The sequence below is a fragment of the Chiloscyllium punctatum genome, chromosome 10 (genome assembly GCF_047496795.1).
Source record: "Chiloscyllium punctatum isolate Juve2018m chromosome 10, sChiPun1.3, whole genome shotgun sequence".
NCBI classification, from domain to species: domain Eukaryota; kingdom Metazoa; phylum Chordata; class Chondrichthyes; order Orectolobiformes; family Hemiscylliidae; genus Chiloscyllium; species Chiloscyllium punctatum.
The window spans coordinates 68897566-68914728 of record NC_092748.1 but is presented as its reverse complement, the minus strand read 5'-3'; the positions used below and the strand labels follow the sequence as shown (position 1 = coordinate 68914728).

The window sequence follows — 17163 nt, the reverse complement described above, 5'->3', positions numbered from 1 at the left end:
ACAGAGATGGGACTTTGACACATTACTATGTATAACTGTTAGTTTATTTCATACATTAAAAACCTTTTTCTTTACGGACATATCTACCAATGTAGAAGCTCAGCAGAAGTGAGTACAGATTTAAAAAGCTGGCAGTTGAATTGCATGATGAACAGGCTGGAATCATACTGGAATATGACAACCATGCAGTCTTTATAAAGGCCAGCAGCCTCTTACATTTATAATAGCATTCAAGTTACATGAATAATATCTGCCCTGTGAAAAGAACCCAAAACGATAGCTACTACTCAAACAACTGAGTGGGTGACAGGCTACTTTATATGATTAATTTGAAGGGCTTATGCCCAAGACATCGATTCTCCTGCTCCTTGGATGCTGCCTGACCTGCTGTGCTTTTCCAGCACCACACTCTTGACTCTGATCTCCAGCATCTGCAGTCCTCACTTTCTCCTAACAATTGAGTGCCATCAATTCAGTTGTTGCAGTGTCCTTTCTCAGGCATTGCAACATCACAATAGCCAAAAGAAATGGTAGAAATCCTCAATAAATGTATAGCTGAATTAGGATGGTGATTGAGTAACAGAAAAATAGGAACTAAGCTGAAGAAGATTGAACCTTCTAAAACCTAATACAATGGTCAGGATTACAGAAGTGAACTTCTGAAGTTGAGATTTTATTAAGAATTGTGTGACACTGGGCTGAACCTTAATTTTTTCAGTTTAGTGTCAATTTGTCAGGGTTTTTGGAGTTGTTAACAGCATGGCCTAGCAAGATCTTTCATCATATTTTATCAATATGCCTTATTAACTAACTATCCCGCCCCTATAGTACCCCTCTCATCCAATTCCAGCCCCATTCCCTGAACTCATAATTCCCAGGACAAGTCACCAGTGCTGGAATTAATCAGCATATCTGGTGTCAGCCCCATCTCTAAAAGCCCATTGTGCAACCAGACTAGTACTGTCAGTCTGGGGCTACATTGTACACTCATTGACATTTACCCTCCTAGGAGACAGGAGAAAATCAATGCTGCACTTTACAAGCAGTGATATGGATTACGGGATGTCCTCCAGGGACCATGACACCACAATATGCCAGCCTGGATCAAGGTGCCCTCTGGATTATAGCCATCTAAAGGAATGCAAAGCATTGTACGGAGAAGATCAATGAACTTCTCTACTCAGCAAGGGTAATCAATACCATCTTCCCTGCTATGTCGTACTTCTTTTTGTGACTGTAAACCAAGCTTCCTCCAAGTCAAAAAAATATAGTGAGTTGCTCCTGAAACCAATATAGTACTCACTAAACTTCTTGGACAATTCTGCCGCATTTCCCACCATAGCCCACATTGTTCACGGCCACTGTTTTATTGTGTAGAAATTAAATATTAAACAAAGGATCCAGAAGAAAACTATCAATATTTTAACACATCAGGGAGGTCAGCAGCTTATTGGTGTAGCAGAACTTCCAACCCAAAAGTCTTACTAATGAGACAAATAACCAAATAATTTTAGCGAGTTTTGAGAAGCTACCTACCTATCACCCATGAGAAAAGGAACAGGAAGTGACTTCGCCACAGGAAATGACATCACCAACCCAAAGAAGCCTTAACATATAAATAGAAAACAGGAATTTTCAGCAGTGTTTCACCCGAGGCCCACTGAAGATGTTTCCTCGTAGGGTGATGAAACATCTGGAAATGAACCTTCAAGCTCAGCAAGCAAACCTACATTCAAAACCAAAAAAAACAAATAATTTATTTTGCTGCTTTTGATTGATATATACTTTTTGGCTAGACATCAAGAGGACTTCCTTTTTTTCCTTCAAATATAACCATAGGACCATTTATATCACATGAAGAAGTAGATGTGACTTTATTTTACATTTCATTTGACCCTAACATCTCTACAACACAGTGCTTCTCCAACTTTTTCTGAATGTGTCCCCATTTTGAGGCTTGAAATGTGACATGATCCTCTCAATGAGATCTGTGAGAGCAAAGGCCCATTAAAGGGGGAGCATTGCAGTTGTAACTTGGTCAGAATTCCTTGGCAGCCATTTCTGCCTCAGATCTCACACTCAAAATGTTAGCTCATGAATCCCACTTGGGGGTCCTGACCCCAGTTTAGAAAGGTCTTCCCTATGCTGCAACACTCTTTCAACAATATATTGAAATATTAGCCTAGTTCATGCAATTGGACTCAAACCATTACAATTCAACTTCTGCTATGAAACGGCTATGCTGGGCGGGCCATTGATTTTATGGCTGAACTGTTTGATTGATTATGAATTCAGTTGTCTGACGTCAAATTTCTTTTTTATTTGAAAAATGGATACCTGTAGTTCATGCAACTAAGCGATGAAAAAGAGAAATTAATAAGTTATGTTAAAAGAAATGAAAAATGCTCTCTCTTTAAAGTTGCATTTGGAAGTGTGGCTGTCAAGAGGGAATCTTGGGTAATTTCCTCTTCCTTTTCCCTCCTGGAAGTTCTTTTTAGATCAATGAGTTGACATCTGACCTGGTTCGCAAGTTCTCTCTCAAGCATTCCAAACATTAACGACAAGTTTCTGACTCAAACATAACACATTATTTTAGATTACAACACTTTAACAGAATTTTACTGTCATCAAGATTGATTTTGGTCAGCAGCCTGGATGATTTCAACCAGTGAACATTATATTTGGCTTCCTATGTTGTTTTGCTCAGTGCAGAATGGCACATTGAGGACCTGTTTTAACTTATAACCTCAACTTTCACCAATAAAAATAGTTTTTCTCCCATTCAATCTTAATTTTCATTAAGATCCGCTTTGGTAATGAGCAGAGCTCTACTCAGCCACTTAATTTATTTTTGGTAAGCAACATTATTAAACAGTTGACTAATGAAACATAAAGAATGTGAAACAGTTCTCTGAAGCTCTGTTCAATACCTCAGTATAATACCCATAGGAAATACGTATTTAGGTTCTCATTCAGCACCTTTTGAAAAATAATTTGTCCAACTGGATTCGTACATTTCACTATAAATGTTTGAGATATTCTTCAACAAAATGGAGGTTTGCCATTTAATTATTGACAGTTCGATTTGCAGGATCACCAAACAGTTTCTTTTCATTTATGTAAAAATTGTGTATTCCATATTCTAATGGGGTTTTCCAACACTGATATGCAAACACACATTAGCAAATGCCCCATTTGAGACAAGTGTGGGAAATAATTTATGACTAGTAGTTATGTTCTTGATATAAATTATTTTGTTATATCTTGGGAAATCAATTATTTTCTATTTTTTTGGATGTACATTTGCTCACTGAGCTGCAAAGTTCATTTCCAGATGTTTCATCACCCTACTAGGTAACATCTTCAGTGGGCCTCGGGTGAAGCACTGCTGAAAATTCCTGCTTTCTATTTATATGTTAGGGTTTCTTAGGGTTGATTCTGGATTAGTGGTGCTGGAAGAGCACAGCAGTTCAGGCAGCATGCAAGGAGCTTCGAAATCGACGTTTCGGGCAAAAGCCCTTCATCAGGAATAAAGGCAGTGAGCCTGAAGCATGAGGAGATGAGCGAGAGGAGGGTGGGGGTGGGGAGAAAGTAGCATAGAGTACAATGGGTGAGTGGGGGAGGGGATGAAGGTGATAGGTCAGGGAGGAGAGGGTGGAGTGAATAGGTGGAAAATGAGATAGGCAGGTAGGACAAGTCCAGACAAGTCATGGGGACAGTTACTGAGCTGGAAGTTTAGAACTAGGGTGAGGTGGGGGAAGGGGAAATGAGGAAACTGTTGAAGTCCACATTGATGCCCTGGGGTTGAAGTGTTCCGAGGTGGAAGATGAGGCGTCCTTCCTCCAGGCGTCTGGTGGTGAGGGAGCGGCAGTGAAGGAGGCCCAGGACCTCCGTGTCCTCGGCAGAGTGGGAGGGGGAGTTGAAATGTTGGGCCACGGGGCGGTGTGGTTGATTGGTGCGGGTGTCCCGGAGATGTTCCCTCAAGTGCTCTGCTAGGAGGCACCCAGTCTCCCAATGTAGAGGAGACCGCATCGAGAGCAACGGATACAATAAATGATATTGGTGGATGTGCAAACTTTGATGGATGTGGAAGGCTCCTTTAGGGCCTTGGATAGAGGTGAGGGAGGAGGTGTGGGCGCAGGTTTTACAGTTCCTGCGGTGGCAGGGGAAAGTGCCAGAATGGGAGGGTGGGTTGTAGCGGGGCGTGGACCTGACCAGGTAGTCATGGAGGGTAATAGCCCAGCGTGGAGTGTCCAGGTGGATGCAGTATGTTGGAGGTGGGCGAAGGGGTCCTTGGAAGGTGGGCGGGAATCCTGATTGGGAAAGAAAGCTGAGGTGGAGGCGACAGAAGAATTGTTTGACCCACAGCTTTCAACCTCATAGTCCAGGAACCCCGCACTACCCGGTTCTACCTCCTTCCCAAGATCCACAAGCCTGACCACCCTGGCTGACCCATTGTCTCAGCATGCTCCTGCCCCACTGAACTCATCTCTACCTACCTCGACACTGTCCTATCCCCCCTAATCCAGGAACTCCCCACATACGTTCGAGACACCACCCACTCCCTCCTCCTCCTCCAAGGCTTCCGTTTCCCCGGCCCCCAACGCCTCATCTTCACCATGGATATCCAATCCCTCTACACCTCCATCCGCCATGACCAGGGCCTCCAAGCCCTCCATTTTTTCCTCTCCAGATATCCCCAACAGTACCCTTCCACCAACACTCTCATTCGTATGGCTGACCTGGTCCTCACCCTTAACAATTTCTCCTTTGAATCCTCCCACTTCCTCCAGACCAAAGGGGTAGCCATGGGCACCTGTATGGGCCCCAGCTATGCCTGTCTCTTTGTTGGCTACGTAGAGCAGTTGATCTTCCGTAATTACACCGGCACCACTCCCCACCTCTTCCTACGCTACATTGATGACTGCATTGGTGCCACCTCATGCTCCCGCGAGGAGGTTGAGAAATTCATCAACTTCACCAACACATTTCACCCTGACCTTAAATTTACCAGGACCATCTCTGACACCTCAGTCCCCTTCCTGGACCTCTCCATCTCCATTAATGACGACCGACTTGACACTGACATTTTTTTACAAACCCACCGACTCTCACAGCTACCTGGATTACACCCCTTCCCACCCTACCTCTTGCAAAAATGTCATCCCGTATTCCCAATTCCTCCGCCTCCGCCGTATCTGCTCCCAGGAGGACCAGTTCCACCACAGAACACACCAGATGGCCTCCTTCTTTAGCAATCATAATTTCCCTTCCGGTGGTTAAAGATGCCCTCCAATGCATCTCGTCCACATCCCGCACCTCCGCCCCTCAGACCCTACCCCTCCAACCATAATAAGGACAGAACGCCCCTGGTGCTCACCTTGCACCCTACCAACCTTCGCATAAACCAAATCATCCACCGACATTTCTGCCACCTCCAAACAGACCCCACTACCAGGGATATATTTCCCTCCCCACCCCTTTCCGCCTTCCGCAAAGACCGTTCCCTCCGTGACCACCTGGTCAGGTCCACACCCCCCTACGACCCACCCTCCCATTCTGGCACTTTCCCCTGCCACCGCAGGAACTGTAAAACCTGCGCCCACACCTCCTCCCTCACCTCTATCCAAGGCCCTAAAGGAGCCTTCCACATCCATCAAAGTTTTACTTGCACATCCACCAATATCATTGCACATTGCACATCACCAGTATCCGTTGCTCTCGATGCGGTCTCCTCTACATTGGGGAGACTGGGCACCTCCTAGCAGAGCGCGTTCGGGAACATCTTGGGTCAACCACACCGCCCCGTGGCCCAACATTTCAACTCCCCCTCCCACTCTGCCGAGGACATGGAGGTCCTGGGCCTCCTTCACCGCCGCTCCCTCACCACCCGATGCCTGGAGGAAGAACGCCTCATCTTCCGCCTTGGAACACTTCAACCCCAGGGCATCAATGTGGACTTCAACAGTGTCCTCATTTCCCCTTCCCCCACCTCCCCCTAGTTCTAAACTTCCAGCTCAGCACTGTCCCCATGACTTATCCAGACTTGTCCTACCTGCCTATCTCCTTTTTCACCTATCCACTCCACCCTCTCCTCCCTGACCTTTCACCTTCATCCCCTCCCCCACTCACCCATTGTACTCTATGCTACTTTCTCCCCACCCCCACCCTCCTCTAGCTTATCACGCCACGCTTCAGGCTCACTGCCTTTATTCCTGATGAAGGGCTTTTGGCCAAAACGTCAATTTCGAAGCTCCTTGGATGCTGCCTGAACTGCTGTGCTCTTCCAGCACCACTAATCCAGAATCTGGTTTCCAGCATCTGCAGTCATTGTGTTTATCTCTTTCTTTGGGTTGATGTCATTTCCTGTGGTGAAGTCACTTCCTGTACTTTTTCTCAGGGGATGGTAGATCGGGTCTAACTCTATGTGTTTGTTGATGGAGTTCTGGTTGGAATGCCATGCTTCTAGGAATTCTTGTGCGTGTCTTTGTTTGGTTTATCCTAAGACGGATGTGTTGTCCCAGCCAAAGTGGTGTCCTTACTTATCCGTATGTAAGGATGCTATTAAGAGAGCGTCATGTCGATTGTGGCTAGTTGGTGTTCATGTGTCCTGGTGGCTATTTTTCTGCCTGTTTGTCCAATGTAGTGTTTGTTACACTCCTTGCATGGTATTTTATTTTGGACAAACAGGCAGAAAACTAGCCACCAGGATACATGAACACCAATTAGCCACAAAACGACATGACCCTATCTCACTAGTATCCTTACATACAGACAGGGAATGACACCACTTCGACTGTGACAACACATCCATCCAAGGACAAGCCAAGCAAAGACACACATGACAATTCCTAGAAGCATACAGTTCCGGTTGGAATCCTATCAAAAAACACATCGAGTTAGATTCCATCTACCACCACCTGAGAAAAAGAACAGAAAATGTCTTCACCACAGGAAATGACAGCAGCAACTCAAAGAAACCCTAACATATAAATAGAAAGCAGGAATTATCAGCAGTGCTTCGCCTGGGGCCCACTGAAGATGTTACCTAGTAGGGTGACGAAATGTCTGGAAATGAACCTTCCAGCTCTGCGAGCAAACCTTCATCCAGAACCCCAACCTGAGCTACAAATCTTTTCAAAATTCTATTTGTTTCTTTATTTTGTGTAGTTCTTTGAGATGTTTACAGATCTTGTGTTCCTGTAGCATCACACCTCATTGTGAGTGCTCTAGTAAATTCATAGTCTGACTCTTCCGCAAAACAGCAAGAGTAACTTGATACAAGACAAATTAGATTAGATTAGATTAGATTACAAATGAATACATGTGTTTGGATAAGTGCAACTGAGTGTATATTCTTCATTATGTTGGACTTCTGTGCATGTATGTTGTAGCTAAAGCATGTTCCTCATTAAAGTGAGGATCATTTTTGCAGTTGATAAATATTGTATTGCTACAATATTGGTACCATTTTGAGAGTGCAGTGTTTCACAATCTATTTGCATTGCTGAAGTAACATTTACTGATGACATTCTCCAGGTTTCTGCCAACTCGTTTTCATAAACTACATACTGATATTATGTACTTTGTATCTCCGATCTATACAGAGATGACACTAGTTCTATGTGTTTAGCAGGTTTTTGTTCACAGTGCTTTAAAATGTTTATTCCAAGGTTCAGCTTCCAGCACTTTCTACAGCTTTGTTTCCATTTCTGAGTCGACACTCAGTGTGAACCAAACAAGCATCATGAGCAGGCTCCTTTAATTAAACAGAATAATTGAACATGACAATGTTTACAGATATGTTGAAACACACACTGAAACAATTGACTCAATTAACTTAAATAGATTAATTCCCGTTTGTTCTATATTTACTGTGTGCATCGAAGAACTGGAATTTAATGTTCAATGTAATTTCTCTTTTTATATTTGTACTGTTATTTGAATTGCTAGTTGACAAGAGAATAACATATAATAATTACTGCTGCTTTAAATAAGGTCTTTGTTGCTCACTTGTATTTCTCTGGCTTAATGGTGGTAGCCTTTTTACATTTTGCAATGTGTTGTCGGTTGATTTAATATTTATGTCACTTTTAGTCACCACTATATTGCACATTAGTCTCCAAGTACTTGGAAAACTCCTAACAGTTCTAGATTTGACAGTGTTACACTTCACATCATTACAATTTAGAAAACTATGTCCGTCGACATCATTAATTAAATCCGAGTTTGAGAACAGGTAAAATGTTCAAGTAAGTAGCTACAGTATTTCCAACAAAAGTCAATTGATTTACAGAAACTGTGACTGCATTAGTTACCCTCCATTATTATTAGATTTTATCATAGCCCTTCACAGTTTTAGGAATAAAGGTGCATACTTACAATTACACAGCAATTTATTTTATGGGAGCATCTGTTGCTTTTAAAATTAATTTTCACCTAATTGTTACATTCTTGTAGAATTATGCAACACTGATACCTGGTGCCACCGTGGGGCGACTCGCAAGTGATTCTGGAAATATCCTTCAATTGATTATTAAGGCCTACAAGGTACATTTTGGTATTTTGGTCACTGAGCAGAAAAGGGGAAACTCAAAACCAATTACCATGATAACATTTATGATTAGTTACTCATTTCTTTATAAATATCGGGACATTTTGTGAAGTCAGACATGTAGCCATTGATTTTAAGTTCAAGTGCGAGTGTGAATCAGGGTTAAACAGCCAGCATCCATGTCAGCACCAGCATGGGAGCCAGACCAAAATAGGATGTTCCAGCCTGCTCCAAAATTCAGCGTGGCTGACCCTCTATCTAGGTGTCATATTCCCACTTCTTTCCTATATCCCTCGATGTCTTTAAAATCAATAACTCGATCTGTTTCCTTCTTAAAAATATTTAGTGGCTTAGATTCCACAGCCTTCCGTGGTACAGAATTCCACAGGTTCACTAGCATTTGAGGGAAGAAATTTTTCTCATTCTAGTCCGAGAGGATCTATCCCGTATCCTGAGACCGTGTCCCCGGTCAAGATTCCCCAATCAGAGGAAACGTCCTTGCTGTATCTAGACTGTCCAGCCCTGTTAGAATTTTATACATTTCAATCAGATCCCCTCTTATTATTCGAATCGCCAGTGATTACAGACTCAATAGAACCATCCCTGTATGAATTGAGTAAATCTCTACTGCACTCTCTACCTGCCTGTATCATCTCTTCGGTAGGAATGGTCTCACCAAGGTCCTGTATGACTGCAGCAAGACATCCTTATTTCTGAATTCAAATCCACTTGAAGATCAATATACCATTTACCGTCCTAATGGCTTGCTGCACCTGTCTGTCTACTTTTATTAAAATAAACACAAATAACTGTGGATGCCACAAATCTGAAACAAAAACAGAGAGTGCTGGTGAAACACAGCAGCATCTGTAGAGAGAAAACAGAGTAACATTTCAAGTCAAGTGACCTTTTGTCAGAACTGAAGATAGCTGTGAAAGGCTGATATTTGTACTGATGACAGGGTGGGGGTGTTTGGGGAGTGAATAGAGTACATAAGGATGGAGTCCAGAGAGAGAGAAAGAGAGAGAGAGAGAAGGAGAAAAAAGGCATAGCAAACAAAGAGATATCTGATGAGAAGTTGAGAGAGTGATAAATGCTATGTAGGGTGCGAAGGAGAAGTGTGAATAATTGAAAGTGGGTTGGCTGCGCAGGGAGCAACCCACTCAATGCAGGATCTTGGGGTGTGAGGGGAAAATAACAACCATGGAGGAGGCAGATCACATTCTGAAATTGTTAAACTCAATGTTGAGTCCTAAGGCTGTAAGGAGCCTCGGAAGAAGATGAGGTGTCATTTCTCCAGCTTGTGTTGAGCTTCACTGGAACATTGTAGAATTCCTGAATCAAAAATGTTGGCAAGGGAGTACGGTGGTCACCTGACCACCTTGCCAAACACTTATGTTTGGTTCATACAAATGACGCAAGCTTCAACACACCACTGTGTTCTTGTGACAACATTTCTGTCTGTCTAGGGGAAGTTTAAATGCCGAAAATAGCTGGAGTTCTTTGTGGAGCCCAGAGGAACACTCCTTTTGGTGCACAGGAATGTTGAAATTAGCTGGATTTCTCATTGGAGGCCTTAGTATTTGTTGTCAGCTTTCACTGGAGGAGCCAGCACTGGAGGCAGTGACACATCAATCAGCGAGGAGAAAATGAGGACTGCAGAGTCAAGAGTATGGTGCTGGAAAAGCACTGCAGTTCAGGCAGCATCTGAGGAGCAGTACAATCAACGATTCCGGCATAAGCCCTTCATCAGGAATGAGGCTTGTGGGTCGAAGGACTGAGCGACACAGTGGCACAGTGGTTAGCACTGTTGCCTCACAGCGCCAGAGATCCGGGTTCAATTCCCGCCTCAGGTAACTGACCGTGTGGAGTTTGCACATTCTCCCCGTATCTGCGTGGGTTTCCTCTGGGTGCTCCGGTTTCCTCCCACAGTCCAAAAATGCGCAGGTTAGGTGAATTGACCTGGCTAAATTGCCTGTAGTGTTAGGTGAAGGGGTAAAATGTAGGAGAATGGGTTGCGCTTTGGCGGGTCGGTGTGGACTTGTTGGACCAAAGGGCCTGTTTTCACACTGTAAGTAATCCAATAAAAAAGATAAATGGGAGGGGAGTGGGGTTGGTGGGGAAGGTAGCTGAGAGAACAATAGATAGATGAAGGTGAGGGAGAAGGTGATAGGTCGGAGAGGAGGGTGGAGCAGATAGATGGGAAAGGTGATGGAATCAGCAGTAAAGATTGCATCATCATCCGAATGACATTTTTGGACCTTCCTCATCTCATGGAAAAGATCTAGAAAGGCAATGCGTTAGTCTGTAGTCAAACATTACTAGCAATCAGTTAAGTGTCCCCCAGCTGATCCCCTTCCTGTCTCTTTACCCACTACGTCATGAGTTCTCCTTGGTACTACCTTAACAAACCTTTTTCAGTCAATCAATAATTGATTCTTAAAATGTTAAAGCCACTGGCAAGGTTTCCATTTATTGGTCATCCCTAATTTGTCTGTTCTTGATATACAATAGTGTACTTTCTAAGCCACTTCAGAGTAAAGAGTCAATCTCTTTGAAAAATCTCAGACTTCCAGTAAACAATTACATGGTGTGAACGGAATAAACACTTAAATTGGATCCTACAGTTAATATGAAGAATGTGCAGCTGGTTCAGATGTACTTCAGTGTTTTAGATCAGTCCAAATAAAGCACAGTAAAAAAGATTCAAAACTAATTCTTCTACCTTTTGAATTACATTCCTGAAAGATTTGTCAGGTGAAACTTAATCTTTCCCTTCATTCTGAAGTTTGAATATACAGTAAACTATCACCTGCTGGATCAGATTTGTTCAAGCATGCATTAAACTCTAGATTTGCTCTTTACCTCGCCAACACAAATTGACTCGGTTTTCTGTGGGCTCATCAACCGATACATATGGTCAGATTTTGTAAGGATGTTGGCCTTTGTTAAAATTTCTTCCAGGTGCACTTTCTAGTTTTGCCACTAATGCAAAAGGAGCTGCCCGTTTGTGCTGCGTAGGCAACTGAGTAATAAAAGTGAGAAGTAAACAAAAATTCCTTTGCCGCAATGACTAAGTTTCTGCAGGCTTCTAACATTGTCTGATTCACAGTCTGCAGGTAAAGAAGGTGGCAGGTTTGTGCAAGCCTCTGCTGCACTGTGCTTGGAATGAGCAGAATTAGAGACTTGTTTATTCAGTGCAAACATGTTGCTACCACCTGCATACCAATGAGGTATTATAATGTTGGATTCTCTCCTTAAATAATTGTCGGTGTCTTTCACAGAAACGTAAAATAAATTCTTGCATGTCTCAATACTTCTTAAGTTACATGCTTTACGCAGGTATTGTAAACTGATATAAAAATACAATGTGTATATATTATTATTTTTGTATAAACAATGATAAAGAGTAAACTTAAATTAGCTGAATTCAAAGTCTGCTCTCACAAGTCTGCACTTAAGTCAAGATCTTGCTGGTAAGAATTTCTATTGACTAGATACAGTGATTGGGATGTGCAAGGAAACTTCATGAGAGACTCAATTTAATAACATGTTACCCCAATGAATTTACCTGACAATGTGGAAAATTGCCCAAGTTTTCCCTCCCCACAATAGACAGGACAATCCAATTTGGGATTCCCTGTTAGAGGAGGTTAATGGAGCAAAATTCATAGCACATTTAAAAATGAATGTAGACCAGTATTCGCAAAAAAATGTAAAGCGTGTGGGAATAGGGCACGTAAATAGAATGAGAAAGATAACTAGTGCAGACACAATGGAATGGAACCTTGTGGTGTACGATTCTCTGATATCTTCCCTGCCATTTCAGGAACTGCGATCAGAGGTGGAGCTGGAAGTGACAGGAGATACTGATGGAGTGCGGTTCTATTTCACTGCTATCTGTCAAGATGGTGCTATCCTCCAAGGACAGAAAAAATGTTCTCATCTCTACATTGGAGACACAGTATGCCTTAATTTTCCTAACTGAGCAAACAAGTCAGAATGTTGTATGTCTGATTGTCAAAAATTCTTTTTTAAAGTGTTGATTTTAATACCTTGAAACTCAACCTCTATCACTCAGTCACATGTATTGAACTAGAAATAGAATTCAGTGGGTCAATGTGGGGAAAAAAAGACAAAAAACCTGAAGGAAACCAATAGCCATTGCTCAAAGTTACTTTTTTCCCTCCTGCTGGGAGAAACAGAAGCAAGGTGTTTCGGACCAACTCAGGAGTAGGTCACAGTTATTACAGCTATGTTACAAGGACAATAATAAAGGGTCAACTCTCCATAAAGGCCATTATATCAAAAGGATTTTAAAATTGTTTTTTGTAGATTAAACATTTGTGACAGTCCGAAGCAGCACTGTAATCCACTAACCCCATCGTTTTTAATGATCAGCATCAGGTCTTGTTATTGTAGGAGTGTCACTTGCTGGAAGATTACAAAATTATCATAGACTTCTTACACTGTGTGGAAGCAGGTCATTTGGCCCATTGAGTCCACATGGACCCTCTGAAGAGAATCCCACCCAGATCCACCCCCCCCTACCTACATTTCCCATGGTTAATCCATCTAACATGCACATCTTTGGACTGTGGGAGGAAACCACATCACTCAGAGGAAACCCACACAGATATGGGGAAAATGTGTAAACTCTACATAGATGGTCACCTGAGAGTGGAATCAAACTCAGATCCCTGGCACTGTGAGGCAGCAGTCCAAACCTTAGAGTCATGTGCTGTTTGTTCATATTCATTCATGGGATGAGGACATCTTGTGTGAATCATGCCCCACCTCTGAACCTTACTGACTAAAATAGGATCTGTCAAAAATGGGGATGGGACATCTTTATCTGGGATTCACCCAGCTGTTATAAAGATCCATAAAATTTCCATAGCTCCAAAAACAAATATAGCGCTTCATCTATTCACCATACATAATTTAAAAGACCTCTGATAGGTCACTCCTTAGCCTTCATTTTACAAGCTGAAAGAGGCAACCTGTTTATCTTTTTCTATTGGATATGCCCTCCTTAAAATATCCTTGTAAATCTTTATTGTACATTCTTAGCTGTATATTTATTGTCAAATAGCAATGACAGTTATATGCAATACACCAGGTGTGGTCTGATACAAGTTTAACATATTTTATTTTACTTTTCAATTTGGCTCATTATGATTATATTCAACCCGAATATTTTGTTTTCTTTCTTAAGGCCTTGTTAATTACATCTCTTCCTATTAGTAATTTAGAACTTAAGATTATAAGACCATCTGAAATAGGAAGAGTAGGCCATTCAGCTCCTCAGGTCTGCTCTATCATTCAACAGGATCATGGCTGAATCAAACTTCCCCAAATTCCTGCCTTTTCCTCTAACCCTTTATTCCCCAACTGATGAAGAATCTAATTCAACCTTAAATATACACAAGGACTCTATCTCCACAGCTCTCTGTGGCAAGTAGTTCCAAAGACTTGCAACCCTCTAAGAAAGAAATTTCTTCTCATTTTAGACTTCAAGAACCCTCTATTTTGCAATGAAATTCCCTCTCATTCTCATTATCTCAACTACAATGAGTGGAGTTCCAGATTTTTTAGCCTTTGCTCAAAAGACTATCCTTCGATATCAGGGGATAAGGGCTTATGCCGAAACATCGATTCTTCTGCTCCTCGGATACTGCCTGACCTTCTGTGCTCTTCCAGCAACACACTTTCGACTTTGTCAGGGATCATCCCAGAGAACATTCTATGTATTGCCTCCAATGAAATCATATCTCTCCTTAAATAAGGGGTCGTTAACTGTTCATAATACTCCAGATGTGCTCTCACCAGCACCTTCTGCTGTTATTTACTCGTGTGTGTGGCCAGCATTTATTGTCAATCCCAGTTGTCCTTGAGGAGGTGGTGGTGAGCTGCTTTCTTGAATCACACAATCCATGTGCTGTATGTTGACCCACAATGCTCTTTGAGGGGGAACTCCAGGAGTTTCACCCAGTGACAGTGAAGGAATGGTGATATATTTCCAAGTCAGGATGGTGAGTGGCTTGGAGGGGAACTTGCAGGTTGTGGTGTTCCAATGTATCTGCTGCCTTTGTCCTTCTAGGTGGAAGTGATCATGGGTTTAGAAGCTGCTATCTCAGGATCTGTGATGAATTTCTGTAGTGCATCTGGTAGATATTACACACTACTGCTACTGAGCATTGGTGGTGGAGGTAGTGGATTTGAAGCCAATCAAACTGACTGCTTTGTTCTATGTTCTATGAGTGTGAAAATAGATAAGTCCCCTGGGCCAGATGGGATTTATCCTAAGATCCTCTGGGAAGCCAGGGAGGAGATTGCCGAGCCTTTGACATTGATCTTTAAATCGTCATTGTCTATAGGAATAGTGCCAGAAGACTGGAGGATAGCAAATGTGGTTCAAGAAGGGGAGTAGCGACAACCCTGGTAATTACAGACCAGTGAGCCTTACTTCAGTTGTTGGTAAAGTGTTGGAAAAGGTTATAAGAGCTAGGATTTATAATCATCTAGAAAAGAATAATTTGATTAGGGATAGTCAGCACGGTTTTGTGAAGGGTAGGTCATGCCTCACAAACCTTATTGAGTTCTTTGAGAAGGTGACCAAACAGGTAGATGAGAGTAAACCGGTTGATGTGGTGTATATGGATTTCAGCAAGGCGCTCGATAAGGTTCCCCACAGTAGGCTATTGTACAAGATACAAAGGAATGGGATTGTGGGAGATATAGCAGTTTGGATCAGTAATTGGCTTGCTGAAAGAAGATGGTGGTGGTTGATGGGAAATGTTCATCCTGGAGTCTACTTACCAGTGGTGTACTGCAAGGGTTGGTGTTGGGTCCACTGCTGTTCATCATTTTTATAAACGACCTGGATGAGGGCGTAGAAGGATGGGTTAGTAAATTTGCAGACAACACTAAGGTCAGTGGAGCTGTGGATAGTGACGAAGGATGTTGTAGGTTACAGAGAGACATAGATGAGCTGCAGAGCTGGGCTGAGAGGTGGCAAATGGAGTTTAATGAGGACAAGTGTGAGGTGATTCACTTTGGTCGGAGTAACCGGAATGCAAAGTAATGGGTTAATGGTAAGATTCTTGGTAGTGTAGATGAGCAGGGAGATCTTGATGTCCAGGTACACAGATCCTTGAAAGTTGCCACCCAGGTTGACAGAGTTGTTAAGAAGGCAAACAGTGTTTTAGCTTTTATTAATAGAGGGATCGAGTTCCGGAACCATGAGGTCGTGCTCCAGCTGTACAAAACTCTGGTGCAGCCGCACTTGGAGTATTGTGTACAGTTCTGGTCACCACATTATAAGGAGGATGTGGAAGCTTTGGAAAGGGTTCAGAGGAGATTTACTAGAATGTTGCCTGGTATGGAGGGAAGGTCTTAAAAGGAAAGGCTGAAGGACTTGAGGCTGTTTTCGTTGGAGAGAAGAAGGTGGAGAGGTGACTTAATAGAGACATATAAGATAATCAGAGGGTTAGTTAGGGTGGACAGGGAAAGCCTTTTTCCAAGTATGGTGACGGTGAGCACAAGGGGGCATAGCTTTAAATTGAGAGGTGATAAATATAGGACAGATGTCAGAGGTAGTTTCTTTACTCAGAGAGTAGTAAGGGTATGGAATGCTTTGCCTGCAACGGTCATAGATTTGCCAACTTTAAGTACATTTAAGTCGTCATTGGACAAGCATATGGACGTACATGGAATAGTGTAGGTTAGATGAGCTTCAGATTGGTATGACTGGTCAGCACAACATCGAGGGCCGAACGGCCTGTACTGCACTGTAATGTTCTATGTTCTATGCTTTGACCTCAATGGTGTCAACCTTCTTTAGTGTTTTGGAGCTGCACCCATCCAGGCAAGTGGTGAGTCATCCATCACACTCCTGACTTGTGATTCTAGATGTTGAATAGACACTGGTGAGTCAGGAAGTGAGTTACTCACTGCAGTTTCCTAGCAGTACCTACTATTGTAACCACTGTGTTTGTGTGGCGAGTCCAATTGAGTTTTTGATCAATGGTAACCCCAAGAATGTTGATAGCGGTTGATTCAGTGACAGTGACACCATTGCATGTCAAGGGGAGCTAGTTAGGTTGTTTCTTTTGGAGGTGGTTATTGCCTGCAGTAAAACTTGCCGACTTTATACACCGAAATAAGGGCCAACATTCCTTGAACCATCCTGATTACTCCTATACCTGTTTGCTCGCTCTCTCTATTTTGCACAATAACCTTTGTGTTGCAGCTTTCTTCAGTTTTTCTCCATTTAAATAGTCCTCTGCTCCTTTGTTCTCCCTTCCAAAATGAACAACTTCACAACTTACCGCATTAAACTCCATTTGCCAACTGTTTGCTCACTTACTTAACTTTCTCTCTGTAAACTGTTTGTATCCCTCTCGCAACTTTCCAGCAGTTTTGTAGCTACAGTACATTTGCTTCCTTCCTGAAAATTATTTGTATAATTTACTCCCAGACCTTCCTAAATTCTAAGTACAAAATTAAATCCTCATGTTTCTTGCCAAATATGCTTGATGACATTTATGTTGAAAGTCATTTGGTAATTATATAAACAATTTGCAGGCTTATTAATATCTTCTTGT

At 42.5% G+C, this 17163-nt stretch overlaps 1 protein-coding gene across 4 annotated transcripts in view; it reads left to right on the top strand.

Moving 5' to 3' along the window:
- itgb6 (integrin, beta 6) overlaps window positions 1-17163 on the top strand; it is a 116678-nt gene that overhangs the window by 48512 nt on the left and 51003 nt on the right. For all 4 annotated transcript variants that reach the window (XM_072579439.1, XM_072579442.1, XM_072579443.1 and 1 more), the window contains 2 exons: window positions 8461-8550; window positions 12384-12518. In XM_072579439.1, the coding sequence (XP_072435540.1) occupies window positions 8461-8550; window positions 12384-12518 (225 nt within the window). The remainder of the gene's footprint in view (window positions 1-8460; window positions 8551-12383; window positions 12519-17163) is intronic.